This window comes from Bos mutus, chromosome 5 (genome assembly GCF_027580195.1).
Source record: "Bos mutus isolate GX-2022 chromosome 5, NWIPB_WYAK_1.1, whole genome shotgun sequence".
NCBI classification, from domain to species: domain Eukaryota; kingdom Metazoa; phylum Chordata; class Mammalia; order Artiodactyla; family Bovidae; genus Bos; species Bos mutus.
This window is the reverse complement of record NC_091621.1, coordinates 105,585,513-105,606,189: the sequence shown is the minus strand read 5'-3', so window position 1 is coordinate 105,606,189 and position 20,677 is coordinate 105,585,513. Positions and strand designations below refer to the sequence as shown.

At 52.9% G+C, this 20,677-nt stretch overlaps 1 protein-coding gene across 1 annotated transcript; it reads right to left on the bottom strand.

The window, feature by feature from the left end:
• Positions 1-6,415: 6,415 nt before the first annotated feature.
• On the bottom strand, positions 6,416-20,459 carry PNPLA5 (patatin like phospholipase domain containing 5). The gene is given in 15 exon segments (XM_014483258.2): positions 6,416-6,500; positions 7,054-7,170; positions 9,613-9,733; positions 11,598-11,771; positions 12,913-12,973; positions 14,221-14,356; positions 14,358-14,413; positions 14,683-14,748; positions 16,796-17,028; positions 17,623-17,715; positions 17,718-17,771; positions 17,774-17,841; positions 18,093-18,245; positions 19,928-20,043; positions 20,364-20,459. Coding segments are annotated over 15 exon segments (1,629 nt in total).
• Between the last annotated feature and the right edge of the window lie 218 nt (positions 20,460-20,677).

Genomic DNA, 20,677 nt, shown 5'->3' with positions numbered 1-20,677 from the left:
TACAATGGAATTCTTACTATACAGTGATTTAAAAAAGAACGATTGGTGTATGCAACAATATAGGTGAATTTCACAGTCAAAATGATGAACAAAAGAAGCTAAACATAAAAGGTGGTATGTTGGATGACTCTATTCATATACAATTCAAGGACGGACAAAACTAATCTATGATCAGAGGTCAGAAAAGTGTTCAATTTGAGGCAGCAGAGGGGGTTGACTGGGCAAAGACACAAGACTACCCTCCAGAGTATTGGAAACATTGTGTTAATGTCTTGCTTTTAGTGATGGTCACATGATGATATAAGCATAAATACAGATGAACAGATGTGGATATAAATTTAGATGCGGACTCCATACCACATTAAAGATCCCAAATCACTTACATGGTTTTCCCACCAAAAATTCATAACCTGGATCTAATAAATCAGGACAGAATACAAAACCGAAGGAAAGGAACAGTCTGTGTAACAACTGACCTGTACTCTTCAAAAATGTCAATGTCATGAAAGACAAAAAAGAGTTGAAAGAACTTGTTCTAGATAAAAGGACTAAAGATAATTGAAAAGGACATTCTTGGGGCAATTTGCAACATATGAATGTGGACTCTTGATAAGCTGGTAATATTGTATTATTGTAATATAATATTGACAGAATCTCCTGGTGGCTCAGCAGTAAAGAACCCACCAGCAGTGCATGTGTGCATACTCAGTCACTTTAGTTGTGTCCGACTCTTTGCCACTCCATGGACTGTAACGCACCAGGCTCCTCTGTCCATGGGATTCTCCAGGCAAGAATACTGGAGTGGGTTGCCATGCCCTCCTCCAGGGGATCTTCCTGACCCAGGGATCAAACTGATGTCTCCTGCATCAAAGGTGGATTCTTTACCACTGAGCCACCAGGGAAGCCCTCACCTGCAGTACGGGAGACGTGAATTTGACCCCTGGGTTGGGAAGATGCGCTGGGGAAGGAAATGGCAACCCACTCCAGTATTCTTGTCTAGGAAATCCCATGGACAGAGGAGCTTGGCAGGCTACAGTCCATGGGGTCACAAAAGAGTCAAACATGACCAGGTGACTAGGCGGCATTGTATTAATTTTAAATTTCATGAACTTTAAAACTGTACTGTGGATATGTAAGAGAATGTTCTTTTTCTTAGAGGGAGATGCTGAAGTATTTGGGAGTGTAGAATTCTGTCTGCAACTTATTTTCAAATAGTTCTATGAAACAACACAATTATAACACGAATGTGTACACATACATTGAAAGAGAAGAAAATGTGGCAAATGCTACAACTGGTGAGTGTAGGTGACAGTGCATATTCGCTGTTGTCTTCTTTTTCTATCACTGCTATAGTGAATTACCACAAACTCGGGGGCTTTAAAACAATACATATTTTTTATCTTACGGTTCCGTAGGTTGTATGTCTAATGTGGGTGTCACTGTGCTAAAATCAAGGGTGTTGGCAAAACGCCATTCCTTTCTGGAGGTTAAGGATGAAGCCAGTTTTCTGCCTTTTCCAGCCACTAGAGGCCGCCCGCACTCCTGGGCTCATGGTCCCTTCCTCCCTCTTCAAAGTCAGCAACACTGGGTTTACTGTTTCTCACGTCATTTTACTCTGACATTGACTCTTCTTCTATCTCCCTCTTCCATTTTAAGATCCCTTATAATTATATTAGGTCTTCCCAATACATAATCCAGGGTAATCTATTTTAAGGTCAGCTGATTAGCAAGCTTAATTCCATCTGCAACCTTAATTACCTTTGACATATAGTCACAGTTTCTGGGAAGACATGGACATCTTTTGAGGGGGTGGGGAGGTGTTATTCTTGCCTACCACAGTTGTATTACTTCTTGAAACTTCTCTTTTGACTTAATTTTTAGAATAGAAATCTAAAGAAAAATCTCTGTTAATATAGAAGAGCCTGAGGACCCTACCAAAAAAGCTACTAGACTGAATAAATGAGTTTAGCAAGCTCATAAGACACAGGACCAGCAAACAAAAATCAAATACCAGCAATAAACAACTGAAAGTTGAAATTTTAAAAATACTGTTTGCAGGATCATCAAAAAACAATAAATGCTTGTGAATAAATCTAAGAAAACATATGCAAGATTCATATAACAAAGCTACGAAACATTGATAAGATAAATTTGTAAAATTTAAAGAAATGGTGACATATATCCTGGTCATCAATTAGAAGACTCAATATTGTTAAGATATAATTATTTCTAATATTTCAAAATATTTCAAATATTTCAAAATTCATCTGTAGAGTCTATGCAATCCCAAGAGAAGTGTCAATGGGCCCTTTTGTAGAAATTAACAAGCCAGTTCTAAAACCTATATAAAAAAGCAAGGTCACTAGACTAGTCAAAACTATTTTCAAAAAGAATAGCAGAGCTGGAATGCTCACAGTACTTGATTTCAAGACTTACTATAAATCTATTTACCTTAAAGCTAGAAATCAAAAGAGTGGGATTGGCATAAGCATAGACATATAGATAAATGGAACAGGACAGAGAGTCTAGGAACAGACACAAATATCTGATTGATTGATTTTTGACAAAGGTATCTCTAAAGAGCAAGAAACAGAAGATTCTTATGAGCCGAAAGTGTCCACCAAGTCCTGGTCTTCCCCATGGGTACTGAGCCCCTCTTCTCTAAGGATTAGTAAGAGGCTGGATAGTCTTTTGTCCTGAAGAAACTCTTCCTAAGTAACCTGGATCCGAAGTTCTCTGCCCTGTGAGATACCCAAGGCTGTATAGAGACTGCGGAGGGGCCGCTGGTCGCTGTCCGCGGTGCTGAAAGCGCACAGCTCACCAGATCCTCATGATCGCCCACGGCGGGACTCTGGGTAGACACGACACCCAGTGGCTCTGGTTTTGCTGTTTTATGTTCTGTCTTGATGCATATTTTCCTATTTGTACGGACTATCAAATCTTTAAGATTATGCTGTCTTTTATTAGGGAAATATGCAAACATACGCAAAATATGTCAAACATATGCAAAAATAAAAAGAATAGTAGAATGAATTTCTATGTACCCATCACCCACTGTCAACTGTTACCAACTCAAGTTTCATCAACTCTCACCCACTTCTCCCCACTCAGATGATTTTGAAGCAACTCATGTGTTATGCCATTACTTTAATAAAGACCTCTAAGAGATAAGAACTCTTTGAAATCATATTCCCAATACATTAACACAACTAAAAAGTAATGATTATTCCTTAACATCACCAAATATCCAGTTAGTGTACAGTTTCAGACTTGTGGGTGGGATGCTAAGTTCAGAGGGGTTGAGGTATCTGAGGATATCTAATGAAGCCAAGATTTAGTGCTGGGGCAGAGGTCACCCAATAGCATTTCATGACCCCGGACACAGATGGGCACACACCAGCCTGTTGCCACAGATGACCTTAAGAAAGTCTGAGCCCAGGGTGCTGGCTCAGGCAGATGGTCACACCCACAGAGTGGCCCCTGAGGACACTAGTGCCCAGGAACTACAGGCTTCAATCACATTCCTGCCTAGACAGGTCTAATTCAATACCAGAATTTCTGAAGAAAGTCCTGAGCTTCAATATTTATACCCAGCATTCTAGTGGGCAGACAGGATGGAACCACAGCCTGAACTAGTCTTTTTTTAATGATCCTATTTATTTTAGATTATTTACTGCTAATATTTTTATTTATTTATTTGGCTCCCCTGGGTCTTAGCTGCAGCATGTGGGACCCAGTTCCCTGGCCAGGGATTGAATCCAGGCCCTCTGCACTGGAACCTGGAGTCTTAGCCACTGGGCTACCAGGGAAGTCCCCTGACCTAGTCTTGAATGCTAACTCCGTCAATGATTTGCTGTGGGATCAGGTGCTTCACATATCTGAGCCAGACTCCTTGTCTCTTTAACTTACCAGGGGGCACCCCAAACCTGTCTTTACACCTGCAGCCACACTCCTGGAGCAACTTTCTGCCAACCTAGAATCTAGGCTTCCATAAAGACCCAGTTCAAACACCTAGCCCTCTGTGGCTAATCCCCTCCTGGAATCATCTCTCCTCCCCCTGAGCACGGTGGTATTAATTGTCTCTTTTGTGGGAGCTGGAGGCCCTTTAGAAACCAACTAGTCATTTTAAAGGCAAGGAAATGAGGAACTGATGGAGGAAAGAACTTGCTCAGCATTGCACAGCAGGTGCACAAAGAAGCTGTGATTTTTCCAGAGATCCTTCTGCTGCCTGGAGCACACACTTGGGCATTTACAGCTTTACCATTTACCCCAACGCACAGAACCACTCTGCGCTTTGGTTTCCTTGCCCATAAAATGGGGCAGAATAATGCTCACCTCCCAGAGTTGCTGTGAGAATTAACTGAGGTAACTGGATTTGAAAACTGTAAGTGGTGGGCACTTGTGAGGGTCAGACTCCCTATTACCTTCGCAGAAATAGCAATAGAGGAACGTGAGCTCCCTGAGGCGGGGATCTGCCTCGGGCTCAGTTCACACTCAGCAGACAGTTGGCGCTCAGAAAGCCAGGACTGGGAGCTGGAGAGCCACTCACCTTTCTGTCCCACCCTCATGCCCAGACCCTCCTGGATTCTACTCACCCTTCAGTCGCCTTTTGCTTCTCTGCTCTCACCACCCCCCAATGACTGCGAAATCCAAACAGTACCCTCCATGCCCCAAGCTCTGCCCACCCCACAACCACCTTACTGCCCACAGTGTACCCCTTCACCCCCTCTTCATTCTCAACTCAAGACCTTTGCAAGCACAGGTCCCCCTTTGCATGTGCTGTTCCCCTTGCTTGCAAAACTCTTCGCCGGCTCTCAAGTCTCATCTCAGACTTCCCCTCCAGTGCCACCTCCTCAAAGAGGCCCTCCAGGACCACCTGGTCCCAGGTTGCTCACCATCCCATCAGTCTCACCCTCCTGTCTCCTCACAGAACTGCCATTCCTGGAGATGATCTTATTTTCACCTTTTCCTGTTTCCTGTTTAGCATCTGTTCTCATGCCCCAACCAGAATATAAGTTTTGTTCACAGCTGTGTCCCCAGAGCCTATAACTCGTTAAGTCAGATGAATGAATGAATGAATGTGTCTCTTGTTCACACATTTATTCCTTGGCTTCTTTTTCTCTCAGGCCTGCCTCCAAGTCTTCATCCTTCCCAGCCCTCCTCAGGCTGAGTGTCTCTTAAGGGCCTGGCCAGGGGCATGGTGTGGGCTCTGCTCTCAGGATGGGAAGAGGAGCAATTCCTGAGAGAGGCTGGAGGAGGGTCTGATGTCCCAGCACCTTCTGTGCCCAAGAGAGGGAGGGGCCAGGCTGGAGGCACTGCTCATCAAAAATCTTTTTAAGGTACACATCGTTTTGATATTTGGCAAAACCAATACAATATTGTAAAGTTTAAAAATAAAATAAAAAAGATATTAAAAAAAAAAGGAACACATCAGGAAGACCTGTGGTGGTGGCAGCCAGGGGCCTTTGGGAACCCCAACAAAAGCACACATAGCTGAGATTCTGAGATTTTAATCCCTCTCTCTCTTCCCACCCTCCCATCTCCTGCTGGGGGTTCCCTGGGGAATAGACCCAGAGGAAGTCAGAGGTCAAGGTTTCTAGAGTGATGCAGAGCATGGAGATTACCCCCCGAGGGCTAGCGCAGGACAGAGAAAGTCAGAAAGGGTCAGAGAGGTGGCAGTCCTCACCCTGACATTTCTATTTGTTCCCTGTTCTGTGCAAGTGAAAGTGTCAGTCGCCCTGTTGTGTCTGACTCTGCATTACCCCATGTAGCCTGCCAGGCTCTTCTGTCCATGGAATTCTCCTGGCAAAGATCCTGGAGTGGGTTGCCATTTCCTTCTCCAGGGGATCTTCCTGACCCAGGTCTCTCGCATTGCAGGTGGGTTCTTTACTGTTTGAGCCACCAGGGAAGCCAGGGATCTGGTATGCCCGTAGCATTTTCTCCACCTTCCCTGAAGTTCTCTGCATGCTGCTCTATGACACACCCAAGCCCTGATTCCCCGAGACGCTGCCCCAAGTCCCCCAAATGGAAATTCCAGAACCAGACATGTGTCTCAGCCCCTGGCTTCCTTCCTCCCTGTGATGAGACAGGAGGATGACCTGGGGTTGTACCAAGAGGCTGTGCCTCACCCAGAAAAGAAGAAGCTGAAGACCCAGGAGCGGGGGCTATGGAGAGACTCAGGGGGGCTCTTCTCGATCCTGGGGGCCACCTGCCCACATGGCCTGGGAGAAGAGTCTCTGTCCTCTCTACCCTCCATGTGGCTGACAATTCCAGTGCCCACCCTGGGCTAGGCTCAGGCTCTGAGCTCTAGGAGATGGGTCAGGACTCAAGGACTAGAGGCAGATGTGGGCATGGGACAAGGGCCATGATGGGAGTCAGGGGAGGCCAGTCACTGGGCTGGGCTGGCACGGTCCCCTCAGGCCTGATGGGCAGATCTGGGCTCCTTGGCCAGGTCCTTGGGAGGAGCGGTCTTAGGCTGGAGGGAGCTGGTGACAAGGAGGCTGCAGAGGAAGCAGAAGCCAGCAAAGGCGAATTTTCAGAGCCTGGAATTGGGTGAAGCCCTGGGTTGCTCTTCTCCCAAATTCTGCAATAAACACTTATCCTGGACAAGCGGGGGTATCAGGAAGGTTCCAGGGTAGCCGCTCCCTGGGAACACGGTGCCGACTTTCTTGTTTAGCAAATGGTGCCAAGTGGGTGTAAGGGGCAGGGGGTGGAATGCTGGGGTCTCCAGCCAGGAGGGAGGGAAGGTTGGGGAGACCCCACACCAGGCCCGGGGGACGTCTGGAAGGATGGCAGGGGATGTGGCAGAGCAGAGAGACCCACTCATGCCCCGTGACTCAGGCCATCCCTATGGATGAAGGGGGCAGGTGACCCCCCCCAAGACTGATGGATGTGACTGGCCAGCTCCTGCCTCAAGGCCATCCCAGGTCTGGCCCACAGCAGGGACCCAACATGTGTTCCGGGGCTGTACGAACGGGTGGATGGGGACACGGACGATGCGACTGCCCGCCCAGGGTCTGGGGAACCAGCGGCACCTCCCTCCGCCCGTCTCACCCGACCAACCTGAGGAGCTGGTCCTTCGTCCTGGAACAGACCTCGAGGGCCAAGCTCCTCAGCAAGCCTTGCATCCACCACAAGTCGGCGGGCATGTCCGGCAGCCACTCCACCAATCTGGAAGGAGAGGCAACGACAGTGGCCCCGGTCTGTGCCCAGCCTGGCAGAGCCCACCCTCCCCATGGGGCTGGTGCAGAGCTGGGGGCCCCCGCACCCAAGCACCAAGGCTAAGGGAAGGAGGAAGCGGGGTACAGAGCTCCAGGCGCATTGACTGCACTGTAGAGCAGGTCAGCACCTGCAGAGGCACCAGGGTGCGGGGAACGGTCCCCATGGACCATGGACTTGATGGAGACCACCAGGCCCTCAGGGCCATCGACTCCAAAGGGCACAGGTGGGAAGCCCTGGGGTGGAGAGGCCAGGGCCCTGGGGTCAGGCCGGCTTGCACTGCAGCCCCGCTGCCCTATTCATCCGCTGTGTGGTCTAGGCAGGCCAGGGAAACTTTCTGGGCCTCAGTTTCTCACCAGCCAAGTGAGGACCATCCCCTTACCGCCTCCACGTTTCTATCCCCCCTCCTCCTCCCCAGAACAGCCCCTGCCCTCCACCCTTCATGCCCCTTCATCCACGCTCCTTTAGGCTGCCAGCGGCTTCTTAAACACATCTGAGCCTGGCCTTCCCATGCCCAGCGCCCTCCTGGGACTCCCCACCTAGACCACTCAGGATCAGCAGAGGGCAGCATCACCCAGCTACAGCTGAGAGCACGCCTGGCCAGGCACTTTCTGAGACTCAGGCAGCCCACCGCGCACACTGCGACAAGCCAAACACGAACTGAATGTCCCCCCTTGTTTCTGGGCCTTCTGCCCCTATTATTGTAACCGGTATGTCGAGTATGTGGTGCTCAGTCGCTCAGCTTTGTCTAACTCTTTGCGACCCCATGGACAGGAGCTCGCCAGGCTCCTCTGTCCATGAGGTTTTCCAGGCAAGAATACTGGAGCAGGTTGCCATTTCCTGCTCCAGGAGATCTTCCTGACCCAGGGATCAAACTCCCTTCTCCCTGCATTGGCAGATGGATCTTTACAACTGAGTCACCAGAGAAGCCTCAAAACATCACCCTGCTTTGGCCAGTAATCAAACCCGGGCCTCCCACCTGGCAGGCAAGAACTCTACCACTGAATCACCAATGCTGTGGTTGAGCCTGTAGTTTACAGAAAAGACCCCTGCGGTCTAGGCTGGCGACTCCATCAACACTCATACATTGATCTTTTTGTAACTGAAATGGCTAGAATTTGCATTTGTCTTTTTTTTTTTTTTAACTTGTGGTTGCAGTCTAAAAGCTCTGCATAAGAAAAAGTCCACATCAGCAGAAAGCTGACTCCCAGCTTTGGGTCACCAGCAGTTCAGACAGCAGGGCTGACCCTGTCATGGACTCTGCATGGAGTGGGCCAGAGACAAGTGGCTCGCTATCACAGACCTTCTTCCAGGGAATGGGGAATTTTTTAAAAATACAGATCTCTGCATGACACTTTCCTGCCAAAATCCTCCACAGCCTTCCTGTAACCATCAGGATAAAGACCACACCCCTCACCTGGCCACAGACCCCTGTGTGTCTAGCCCCTGCCAGCTCCCTCAGCTCCATCTTGTACACACTCCAGATTTTGGCTTCAGCCACACTAGCCTCCCTTTCTGCTCTTCTGATGAGCTTTACTCCCTCTGCCTTCTGCCCCAGGACCTCTGCACATGCTGCTCCATCCTTCTTGGCCTAGTGGACTCCTACTCATCCTTACTCATCAGATTATAGCTCAGAAGTTACCTCCTCTAAACAGCCTTTCCTGATCACATAGCCACTCTTGTGAGCTGCTCCAGTTCACAGCCACTGTACACCTCTCCTAGGAATCCATAGCCACTGTCGATCTCTCTAGGTATCTGCAGGCACAGCCGGATGGCACAGATAAATACGTGACGATCGGTGGGCTGTGATCCCCAGAAGGTCAGGGCTGGGTCTCGGTCAGTCCTGCCTCCCGGCCCCCAGACAAGGCCTGACCCTCAATAACTGTTGGTGGAATGAATGGACAAACAACAGGGAGTGATCCATGAACCAGCAAAGTCAGATGGTTAGTGAGGGCCTATCCACAGCCAGTCTGCTCTGGAAAGGCCTCGTTTTACAGAAAAGGAATCTGGGGCCCAGAGAGGTCAAGATACCTGGCCTGGGCCACACAGTTAATCTGAGGCAGATCAACCCCTAGAGCTACCCTCAGAAAGAACTCGTTTCCTCTGAGGCTCTGACAGGTGCAACAGTGGACCAAAGATCCTAGAGGCAGGAAGGTCCAGGCTGACCACGAGGCCCCGTTTCCGGTGGACTAAAGTCACAGCTGTTACCCAGCCACCCCATCAGTCCCGTCTTCCAAAGGAGACCAAGACTCCTCAGGGCCTGCAGCCAGCGTCAGGCAGTTTGGGGACACCAGCCCTGCTCTGCCCCTCGCCCCAGTGCCCCAGTGACCTTACTGCCATGGGCACCAGTCTCAACGGGTCAGACCCTTCCCAGGACCCCTGGCCACGCCTCACCTTCTGCTCCGGAAGTAGACATACTCAAAGGGCAGCAGCAGGTACGTCAGCGCCCACCCAGGCCCTGAGTGGCAAAAAGAGGCCCAGGCACTGGGGTCCCGCATGCAGGCTTTCTTCAGTGCTACGAGAGGCCACGGTTGCCCCTCACCCCTCCGGCCACCCCCTCAAGGTCACCCTTAGGGAAGACAGCCCGAGCCCCGTCTCTACCTCCCACGGCCCACAGAGGACGCCCCCACTCCCAGCCAGTCTGCAGGGGAAGCAGCTGCATTGATGGAGCCCCGCCCAGGCTCCCTCGTTAGTCCTAAAACGGCAGAGTGTGCCCCTTTCACAGATGAGTAGACTGAGGCTCAGAGTGGAGCAGTGACTCACCCAAGCCCATTGCCAGGAAGTGGTGGGGCCAAGACAGAGGCTGTTGGGCTCCCTGCACTTCTTCCACCTCTCCTGCCCTTCTGGAAAATCTGCTTTGGCCCCTGGGGGGACAAGTGCCCACCATACCTCCTTCCCATAACATCAGCGCTATTGATGACAGCAGCTGTGACCACACGACCGCTTCCTAAGCTCCCAACCCCTTAACTGATCAGCGTGCAAGGGCCCAGCATTCTGGCTGGGACACAGACAGAACCCGAATCCTGACCTCCAAACTATGGCTTGGCCATGCACACACCACCAGCCTCAACTCCAGGTTCCTGAAAACACAGTCCCAAGACCTAGCTCCCTGTAACCTGCCACGTGGCCTAGGGTGGGTCCCTTCCTGTCCCTGAACTAGGTCACCGCCTCTGAAAAATGGGATACAGGTAGTATCTCCATCAGTAGAGGAGACCAGGATTAGGATTAGGAGATGCTGTAAAGGCCTTCAGAGAAGCTCTCTGGTGCCCCCTTGTGGCTGCAGGGACACCGCCGGGGGTTCCAGAGCCCCAAGGTTGGACCTCAGGAGCTCAGCGTAGATGCAGACTTCGTCTTTGTGCCATATGTGGTCTCCCAGGCAGAAAGAGGGGCTCGCCTCATTTCCTCACCCACCCCCTTGCCCCTGCTCTGGGCTCAACCACCATCACCTCTCCTCCCAGCTTCCCACCTCTTCAGCCTGTCCCGTCCCAGCTGGGTGTAGCCAACACTGGGACCCAGAGTTCAGAGCAATCATGAACTCTGAAAGTGAGGGGTCGCCCCAGTGGCTCCCAGTCTCTTTCCTCCTGCAGCTTTGGAGGCCTTCTTCCCCACCCTCCAGTCGTCCCCAAGCCGATCTCTGCTAACCCACCTCTCCCTCAGCCGCAGGGGCCCCTCCCCTCCCCACCAACCCGGGGACATTTGCACAGGCCACGCCCACTGCCTGGATGCTCATCTGGCCCCTCTTTTGCTTGGCCAACTCCTCCATTCACACTTCACTTAGGTGCTGCTCAGACTCCCGCTCCCACGACCACGACATGTGTCTGCCCTTTCCTGTTGCTGCCTTTGTGACATTTAGGTCACTGAGCAGGAGGGCTGACTAATTGCTTTGCCAGCTGGGTGACCTTGGGCAGTTGCTTAAGCTCTCTGTGTGATGGTTTCCTCAACTGTCCAGTGGGGACCATTCAGCACCATCCTCAGAGTATCTGGGGCGGGCAGTGGGGCGGGGGTAAAAAGAGTCCGTCTCCACCTGGAGAGCCTGTGTGCGCCTCTCCTTTGTCCCTCGGCACCTTCCGCCCTTCTTTGGGCAGTGGGCAAAGACCTGGCTTTCTCAGGCACAGACTTGGGTTCGAATCCCCCAGTTGTAGGTCCTGAGACCTTGGTGAGCCCCTTCCCTTCTCTGAGCTTCAGTTTCCTCATCAGCGAAAAACACTCAGGCCCGCTCGGGTTGTGGTGAGGAGTGAAGGGGACAACGTGTACGAGGCATGGGCACCACGCCCGGCACGCCTGAGTCCTGTCCTCTTCAAGGTGGGGTCCCCAGCCCCAGGCCCCTCACGTGCAGGGCACCTGGCAGGTGAGCATGGATGGGATGGGAGGGGCAGTACCAGCCTCCAGCTCTGGGGAGAGCTGCTCAAAGTCGGGCACGTCCTTGACCAGCACATTGGGCACTGCCCAGTTGAGCGACAGGCCTCTGTCATGGGCAGCATCTGGGGTCCCGTCAGCTGGGGCTGGGGGCTCCTTAGACACCAAGCTCCACAGCACTGGCTCCTTGGTGAGTCCTGGGTTGGGGAGAGGAGGGATGCAATGGGTCAGCACAGCTGGAGCGTCCCAGCGACAGTGACCGCCCCCCCGCAGCACTCCATGCTGCCCTCACCACCCGCACCCCTCGACGCCCGAACCCAGCTCTGGGGACCCGCTGACCGCAGGATGAGTGGACCCTTGGCTGGTCCTGAATGACTTCGTCCTGAGCTCCCCGGCCCTGCTCTGTCTGCCGTCTGATTCCTGTGCACTTTCTGGTGGTTGACAGAGCCCAGGCCCAGAAGACCCAACCCAAGGCTCAGATCCTGGGGTCACCACCCGCCAGCTCTGTACGTGGTTTCCCTCCCTAGAAAACGGGGGAAATGAAGGCCTGCTGTGTATGGCTGTTTGGATGCAATGAATCAGATACAACAAACACACAAAGCTTGAGCCCAGGTCTGAGCTTTCTATGTCTGAGCACATATTATGTGTTCCATGAGTGCTTCCTGCTGCTGAGGGTTTGGGGCCATAGAGTGGGGATCAAGTGTCACGGACCCTGGAGCCAGAAGGCCTGAGTTCAAGTCTCAGCCCTACCGTGTTGAAGAGCATGGCGCTGTGGGATGACAGCCAAGCTCTCCAGCTAAGAAGACCTCTCTGACCCTCCCAGTGCTCCGTCTCACACACACACACACACACACACACACACACACAATCCTATGGCCCCACTGAGGTATGCACCCTCGAAGTGCCAAGTTCTGTTCCTTTGCTCTTGCTCTTCTTCTCCCTACCTAGAGTGCCCTCTTGTCAATATTTCTGCAGCCTTCATGACTAGTTAAAACCCAGCTTCTCAGTCACCACCTCCAGGAAGCCCTCGTTACCCACCCAACCCACCAGACGGGGCCAGGTGCCCCTGCTGGGCTCCCGTGACCCTGAGCATCCCTCCATCATCCCTGGGGGATGTCTCTCTCTTGATCTGTTCCCCCGGCGCCAGGCAGTGGGTAGCTGGAGACCAGGACACGTGTGCGATTTCTCCCTGGGTCCCCAGCATCCGGCACAGAGCAGACGCTGAGGAAGAGAATGAATGAGCCAAGGTCCTTGGGAACTCAAATGGCTGAGAGGCGGAGCCACCTGGCACTCACATAGGGGGGCGATGCCCAGCTCCTGTGGGGGGCTGCCACCTACCACGTCTCTCCAGAAACCTCAGGGCATCCAGGTAGCCTTGTCTGCAGCTGTCAGCCATTACCTGCCAACACACGGGTCAGGCTGAGGGGCAGCAGGCCTGCGCCTACCCCTCGAGCCAGTAGTCACAGGCCAGAGACTCATCTTCAGCTGGACCCCAGGACAGCCTGTGCTTCCCGAGACCCCCTCTCAGCAGGGCTTGAGGACCCCAAGGGTCCCTGGCCAGCACTGGACCTCGGGGAGACATGTCTTCTCCAGCAACTCCCTCCCTGCAGCTTCATTCACCTTCCCACTCTGAGACGCCCTGGCTGGGGGCTTTTGCTCCAACTCTCCTTTCTCTGGCCTCAGTTTCCTCCTCTGGAAAATGGGATCACAAGGCCTGGCCAGGGATGTCTGGGCCCCTACAGATCAGTACACGGCAGTGCCCTTTGCCCTCGGATGTTCGTGGCCAGGACCACCCTCAGATGGCCAAGGCTCTCAGTCAGAGCCCTGCCAGGAACAGGGAGTCCCCTGCAGGCCCAGGAAAGCCTGCGAGTGACCTCTCGACAGCTGCACCACCTTTCTGAGAGCCTCACCTTCCTCGGTTGTAAAATCGGGCTGAGATTTTCTGTCCACTCCATGGGTGTAGGGAGGATCAGCTTAAATGAACAGGACTTTGTGTCATGAATTACAAAATGCACACAACCATAAGAGAAGTGGAGGACCAGAGGAGGCCGGGGTGACTGGTGTGAAGGAGCTTGTTAGGATCACAAACTGTCAAATCACCCACGTCCCGGAAATCCCAAAGAGCAAAAAGCAGGAAACGAGGCTCTCTTGTCCACGTTTTTCTGTGCTTGTACCTTGCTGCCATACAGATGGTCAATCTGGCCACAGCCTAGGGCAGCCGTTAAGGCTGAGCATGGGTTTGGACTAGCTGAGGATCTGAAGTCTGGCTTGTTGTTTCCAGGCTGGGTGACTTTGAAGAAGTTTGCTTACCCTCTCTGAGCCTCGGTGTCCTTCCCTGAGGAGCAGAGATGACCACAATACCTGGTCATGAGCCTGACCCTGAATAGCACCTGCAGAGCCCTGGCTTAAACCCCAGTTCAGCAGAGGTTGCCTTGGGGTGCTGCCCCGATGTGAAGCATGAGGCAAGACACATTGGGAGCCCAGGCTGAGTTCAAGGGCTTGACCATGAGACTCAGGACACACGTCCTAACTGCCCCGAGCTTGTGGGGAAGGCTCCTGGGCACAGAATCTGACTCACCGGGCACTAGATCATGGCCAAGCCTCTAACACCTTCAAGGCTGGTCATGGGGTGGGGGCCAGACCTACCTCGGGGCTGGAAGGGATGAGGCAGGTGATGCCCCGGAAGAGGTTCTTGGTGGAGATCTGGAAGTTGGCACTGAAGGCGTTCATCTCGTGTATGCTAGCAGAGCTGCTCTGGGGACAGATGTCCACCGTCCCGTTTGGTGGAGGGTGAGTCCGCGAAGGGCATATTGTTGCTTAGAGCACCGTCAATGTAGCGCTGCAATTCAGGGGGCCTTGCTGCCCTCGGGGTGCTCTCTGCCCACACGGCCACGAAGCCACCCCCAGAAACTGGCTGCAGCAGGTCACCTCCAGCTTCCCCGAACGACTAGGTTGTCCCCTCGCCCAGGATGCTCTGAGCACCCCTGGGACCAGGGTCGGGGGGCTGACACACCCAGTAGGTGCTCCAGGAGCCCTGGGTCCTCCACCCACACACCTCTCAGTAGGGATGGGGCAGACTGGGTCACTGAGCCCCCGAAGTGCACTTACCTTCCCCCTGAACGTGGGAGGAATCGTCCCACAGTAGAAAGGGAAGTACGCAGTGCAGACCAAGGCCTGGGAAGACAAGCCAGTGACAACACAGTCGTTTACGCTCCTGGCATTCAGAACCTGCTCTGGGAGTGGAGTCTAACCCAGAACAGCCCACACCGGTGTCAGGAGAGCTGTGTCCAGGGAGGGGAGGTATCACCTCGTCCCAGCCTAGCTCTCAAAGTTAAGAAGGGATTTGAGAAGTGCGGTTCGGTGCTTAGGGCTCAGTGCTTCCACTGCAGAAGCAAGGGTTCAATCCCTGTTCGCGGAACTAAAATCCTGCAGGCTGTGGAGTGCAGCCAAAAACCAGAAACATAAGAGGGGATTTGAACAGGAGTCCACCTGCCCTCCTCTTCCTGCTGGGCCCCTTGCTGACTCAGGACTGCTTCTGGGACTTTCCCCTCAAGGACAGACACCAAGCACCATTTCTCCTTTATCCAACTGCCAGGAATTCTCCACCGAGAATCTAGGTATATGTCCTAAAGTGTGTTCCCTGGACCAGGGGTCATCCTACGAGGGGCACCTCTGACAAAAACTCTGATTCTCTCCTCATTTGGAAAACACTGTCTACTCCTGCCAGTAGAGGCTCTGACAAGTCCTGCAGTGAAAACGATGCTTAACAGAGACCCTGATTCGGGTGATGTTTGGGGGCTGGAGGAGTCTCCACTGGGGGCAGAGCCGCTCTCCTGTGCATCGCAGGATGTTTAACAGCACCCCCAGCTTGTACCCTGTAGCTACCAGTACTTTGTGTGCATATGCACACGCACACACACACACACACACTCACATAGAGCCGTCACAGCCAAAAGTGTCTCCAGTGTTGCTAAATGTCTCCAGGGGGAAAGATCACTCTTCGTTGAAAACTGCTGACCTAGAGCTTACCAGACTCACCGAGCACAGAACACTGTCTCTTGGGACTCAACTCCTAGAAACATCCCTCCAGCCCTTTCTGAGAGATGCAGAACCCATCCCACCTCTGACAGGATAGAGGTGCAGGTGAGAGCTTTGTTTCCACGGATTCGTCATCAGAGCAACAGCAGCTAATGTTTACTGAGCATCTACTGACTGCCAGGCCCTGGGCTATGTGTCATCCAGGCCAGGATGCTGGGACACTCACTGGAGTCCCAGGAGCCCATGGACATGAACGCACAGCAAATGGCCCCGCTCTTGCACACACTGGGCTTCCCGCCTGCCAATGTGGGAGACATAGAGACGCAGGTTTGATCCCTGGGTCAGGAAGATCCCATCGAGGAGGGCATGACAACCCACTCCAGTATTCCCGCCTGGAGAATCCCATGGACAGAGGAGCCTGGTGAGCTACAGTCCATAGGGTCGCAAAGAATTGGACATGACTGGAGCAACTTAGCACAGCACCCCATACACCCGTCAGCACCCAGAGATGGTCCCCGTGCTGGGCGATGGGGCACCACGGTGAAGAGGATTCTGCTGCAGGGATCCGGGTGGCAAGGCTGAGCAGCGATGTGCCTGACACCTCTCTGAGTTCCCTGTAGACCCAGCCCCTCTCTGACCATGGGGCTCCCTGTCATATCCCCTTCCGATACTGGATTGCTTCTTATTTCCTTACACGAGCTTGTGGCCATTATCTGTACCCTCACAGGTTTGAATAGGAGCCCCCGGAAGACAAGGATTTTTGTCTGTCATTCTGCTGTCCCACTTGGGGTGGTGACTGGCACATAACAGAGAATCGATGCTTCTCTGCTGCATCCAAAGGCACCTGGAGGACCAGGTTGGGGGTGCACAGGCACCCCCTCTTCCGGGAAGAGCAGACCCAGTGGGGGCTCTGACTGAAGAAGCCTGACTTTGCCCCCCACCCCCAGCCATATCCCTCCATGTAGAGCCGAGGGGCCTCCGAACAGCAGGCTTGGGAGCCATACTCACGTGGCCGCCCCTCTGTGCAACTCAACTCCCTGTTAGTAAACATCTCCTGCTTGATCCGCCCCCCTCCCCAGGGCCCCAGAGAAGCGTCTGCCCTGGAAAGCGCCTGCAGGTCACTCGGGTAGGAGAGGGCACTCACTCACCTGCTGCCAGGCCCTGCGTCCCGCCCCCTGCTCACCTCAATGACCTCATCGCGGGTGGCGAAGTCGGTGACAATGAAGTTCTTGCCCTCGGGCCAGTGGGTCAGCGAGATGCCCAGCCGCTGGGAGGCCAGGATGTGAATGTCTGTGGGCAGCGAGTCTTGCAGGTCCTGCCTGATGGTCTCGATGGGCATGAAGGCGGGGTGGAAGATGCCCAGGCTCAGCTGCTCCACTCGCTTGACCATGGCCAGGATGAGGGAGCAGCACAAATCTGCAGGGTGGGGGAGGGAGGGGGCCTTCAGCCCCGCCCTCCCTCCCAGGTGCCAGGGGAATGAATGGTCTCCCCGCTCCAACTCCAGCTCAGAATTTCTGTGTCTGGCACTGCCTTCAAACGCCCTGTGCAGGGGGCTTCCCTGGTTGTCCAGTGGCTAAGACTCTGGGTTCCCAAAGCTGGGGGCCTGGGTTCCATCCCTGGTCAGGGATCCCTAGATCCCACACACTGCAACTAAAAGATCCTGTATGCCACAACTAAGGCCAGGAGCAGCCAAATAAATAAATATTAAAATAAATAAATCAATGAATAAATGCTCTGTGCAGCCTCTTGACCTTGGGAACGGTTTTCCAGGCACTAAGCCTCAGATTTATCCTCTGGAAAATGGGGATGCCCGTGGTCCCCCGTCCTAGGGGTTCTCATAAGGATTAAGTGAGAACAGGCTGGCTGTAGGGAGCGCAGGGCACCGCGCCAGGCTCCCTGAGACACTCCTCTCCGCTCCCACCCTCTCAGGTTGGAATCAGCCTCGACTCGGGCAGGTAAGCCGCGATGCTCCCTGCGCTCCTGATCCACGCAGTCAGTCCCCGGACTCACCGACAGACAGACCGCTGACGATGCTGACGGCGATGAGCGCCCCGGACGAGGAGCCGTAGAAGCGGCTGGGGCCGCGGAGGAGGCGCGGGCTGGCTGCCTCAGGCGGTGGATCACCCCCACGTGGTAGAGACCCAGGAAAGCCGCGCCCCGAAGGACCGGCTCCAGCTGCCCTCCTTCTCGAAGCAGCTCGTGGCAATGGGACCAGACCCAGGGGTGCGGCTGGAACAGGGCCGGGAGGGATGATCGCTGGCCGACGGGGCAGAGAAGGGGTGCTCCAGCGGGAAGTTTCACCGGTTGAGTGCCGAGTTGGACTTGTGGCCAAGAGGTGAAGCTCAGGCCGGAGCCCAAGCCCCGCCCCCGGGCTGCATCACCCACCAGCCAATGAGGTCCCTCGAGCCGAGCCCCCCCACCATCCCCATACCCGGGTGTGCACCAGGTGTGCCCTGGCAGCGTCAGCAGGATGTGGGCACCTTAACGCGCCCCCACACGCACGTCCTTGGCCGAGAGCACAGTCCCAGATTTCTGGGTGATGGGGCCCCAGTGAGCGGGACCAGCTCTTCTGCCAGGTCTCTGACACTCGTGATGGAAAGGCTGTTCCTGCCCCCATTTCGCGGATGAGGAAACTGAGAGTGCAAGCGAACCTGGTAGCCGGAAGTGGGGGAGTTGGACACATAATATCCATCGGGTCTCGGGGGTCAAGTCAGACTTAATTCTGCAGCTGTGCTGGATCAGGGACCTAGGAGAGCCCTGGGAGTGGGAGTCTGGGTTCTAAACTCCGCTGCCCTCCCCCAGCCCCAACCTGTGCCTGGGACTTTGCTCAAGTTCCTCACTCTGTCTGGGTTGCAGTTTTGCAGTATAATGTGAGGGCTTGGATGAGCATCTACAGAGACCTTTCTGCTCTGATTGCTGCTCCCCCAAATACAGATCTGTTAATGGACGTTTAGGTTGCTTCCATTTCTTGGCTGTTGTAAATAGTGCTGCTATGAACATTGGGGTGCATAGGAGAAAGAGAATTCCAGAAAAATCTACTTCTGCTTCATTGACTATGCTAAAGCCTTTGACTGTGTGGATCACAACAAACTGTGGAAAATTCTTAAAGAGAAGGGAGTATCTGACCATCTTACTTGCCTCCTGAGACATCTGTATGCAGGTCAAGAAGCAACAGTCAGAACCAGACATGGAACAACAGACTAGTTTAAAATTGGGAAAGGAGTACATCGAGTCTGTATCTCAACACCTTGCTTATTTAACTTGTATGCAGAGTATGTCATACAAAATTCCAGACCGGATGAATCACAGGGTGGAATCAAGATTTCGAAGAGAAACATCAACAACCTCAGATATGCAGAGGTCACCACCCTTATGGCAGAAATCGAAGAACTAAAGAGCCTCTTGATGAAAGTGAAAGAGGAGAGTGGAAAAGCTGGCTTAAAACTCAACATTCAAAAAACGAAGATCATGGCATCCAGTCCCATCACTTCATGGCAAAGAGAAGGGGAAAAAGTGGAAACAGTGACAGATTTTATTTGGGGGGGGGCTCCAAAATCACTGTAGGAGGTGACCGCAGCCGTGAAATTAAAAGACGCTTGTTCTTTGGAAGGAAAGCTGTGACAAACCCAGACTACGTACTGAATAGGAGAGACATCACTTTGCCAACAAACATCCATATAGTCAAAGCTATGGTTTTTCCAGTAGTCATATACCAGTGTGAGAGTTGGACCATAAAGAAGGCTTAGTGTTGAAGAGGTGATGTTTTTGAATTGTGCTGGAGAAGGTTCTTGAGTGTTCCTTGGACTGCAAGAAGATCAAACCAGTCAATCCTAAAAGAAATCAATCCTTAATATTCACTGGATGGACTGATACTGAACTCGAAGCTCCAATACTTTGGTTACTTGATGCAAAGAGCTGACTCATTAGAAAAGACCCTGATGCTGGGGAAGATTGAAGGCAGGAGGAGAAGGGGACGATAAAAGATGAGATGGTTGGATGGCATCACCAACTCGATGGACATGAGTTTGAGCAAATTTGGGAGATAGTGGAGGACAGAGGAGCCTGGTGTTCTGCGGGAAGTCCATGGGGGTCACAAAGAATCAGACCCAACTTAGTGACTGAATAACAACAACAACAAAATACTTTTCTGCCATGTATTTTTAAAATAATGCATCAGTGGCGCCTTTTTGCCAGAGCATGAGTGGAGGGGCCGTTGTTGCTGGCCCTTTCCTCTTCCCCACCGTCCAGTTAGTGGGTTGATTAGGCCATCGGTTCTCAAGCCAAGGCTTGTTTCTTATTTAGTTCTGGGGAGCACCTGGCCGGCATGAATGATGTAGGGGAGAACAACTTTGAAGCCACAGAGGCGATCTCGAAGTAGATCCGGTGCACCAGGATCCTGGCGCCAAAGGAGCCGACGTCACTCTCCAGCGTCTAGCCGGAGGAGACATACAGGCAGCAGGGCGAACCCCTCAGCGTGTGTGACCACTGAGTGGCGGCAGTGCGGTTCATGACCAGCGAACTGGACGATCCCGAGGATATGCTTTCGTTTATTTCGAGAGAATAGATGACTCAAGGGAAGCTAAGGAAAGGGCAAATGGACCGGAACTGGATGGTGGGAGAGTTTGTGTGGACTGTTCTGTCACCCAGAGGGCCACATACCTACAGCAGGTGTACATATACACTGGCAGCCCGCCTTGTAGTGGTGGCCATGGTGGCGGAGGCGGAGGAGGTGGCAGAGCCGAGTTTCTTACTCTGATGGAGGGTGTGATCGTGGGCACAACAGGTATGAAGACTGTGATGACCGGTACAGAAGATCCCTTCTCCTTACTGTAGTCGATACAGATCATGGTCAAGCGCTCCGTCCTACAGCCCAAGACGCTATTGATAAACAGAGGGGTCGCAGTTGAGGACATCTTTTTCTCTTTCCTTTTATTTATTTATTTTTTTCAAATTTTGGATTTTCCCAAGCTTCTAATCCTTCCTACTCCGTAAAAAGAACCCTTAAAAAATCGTATTTAACATCTACACTTGTCGATTGCATTGCTGTTTTCCATCCCTTTTATTA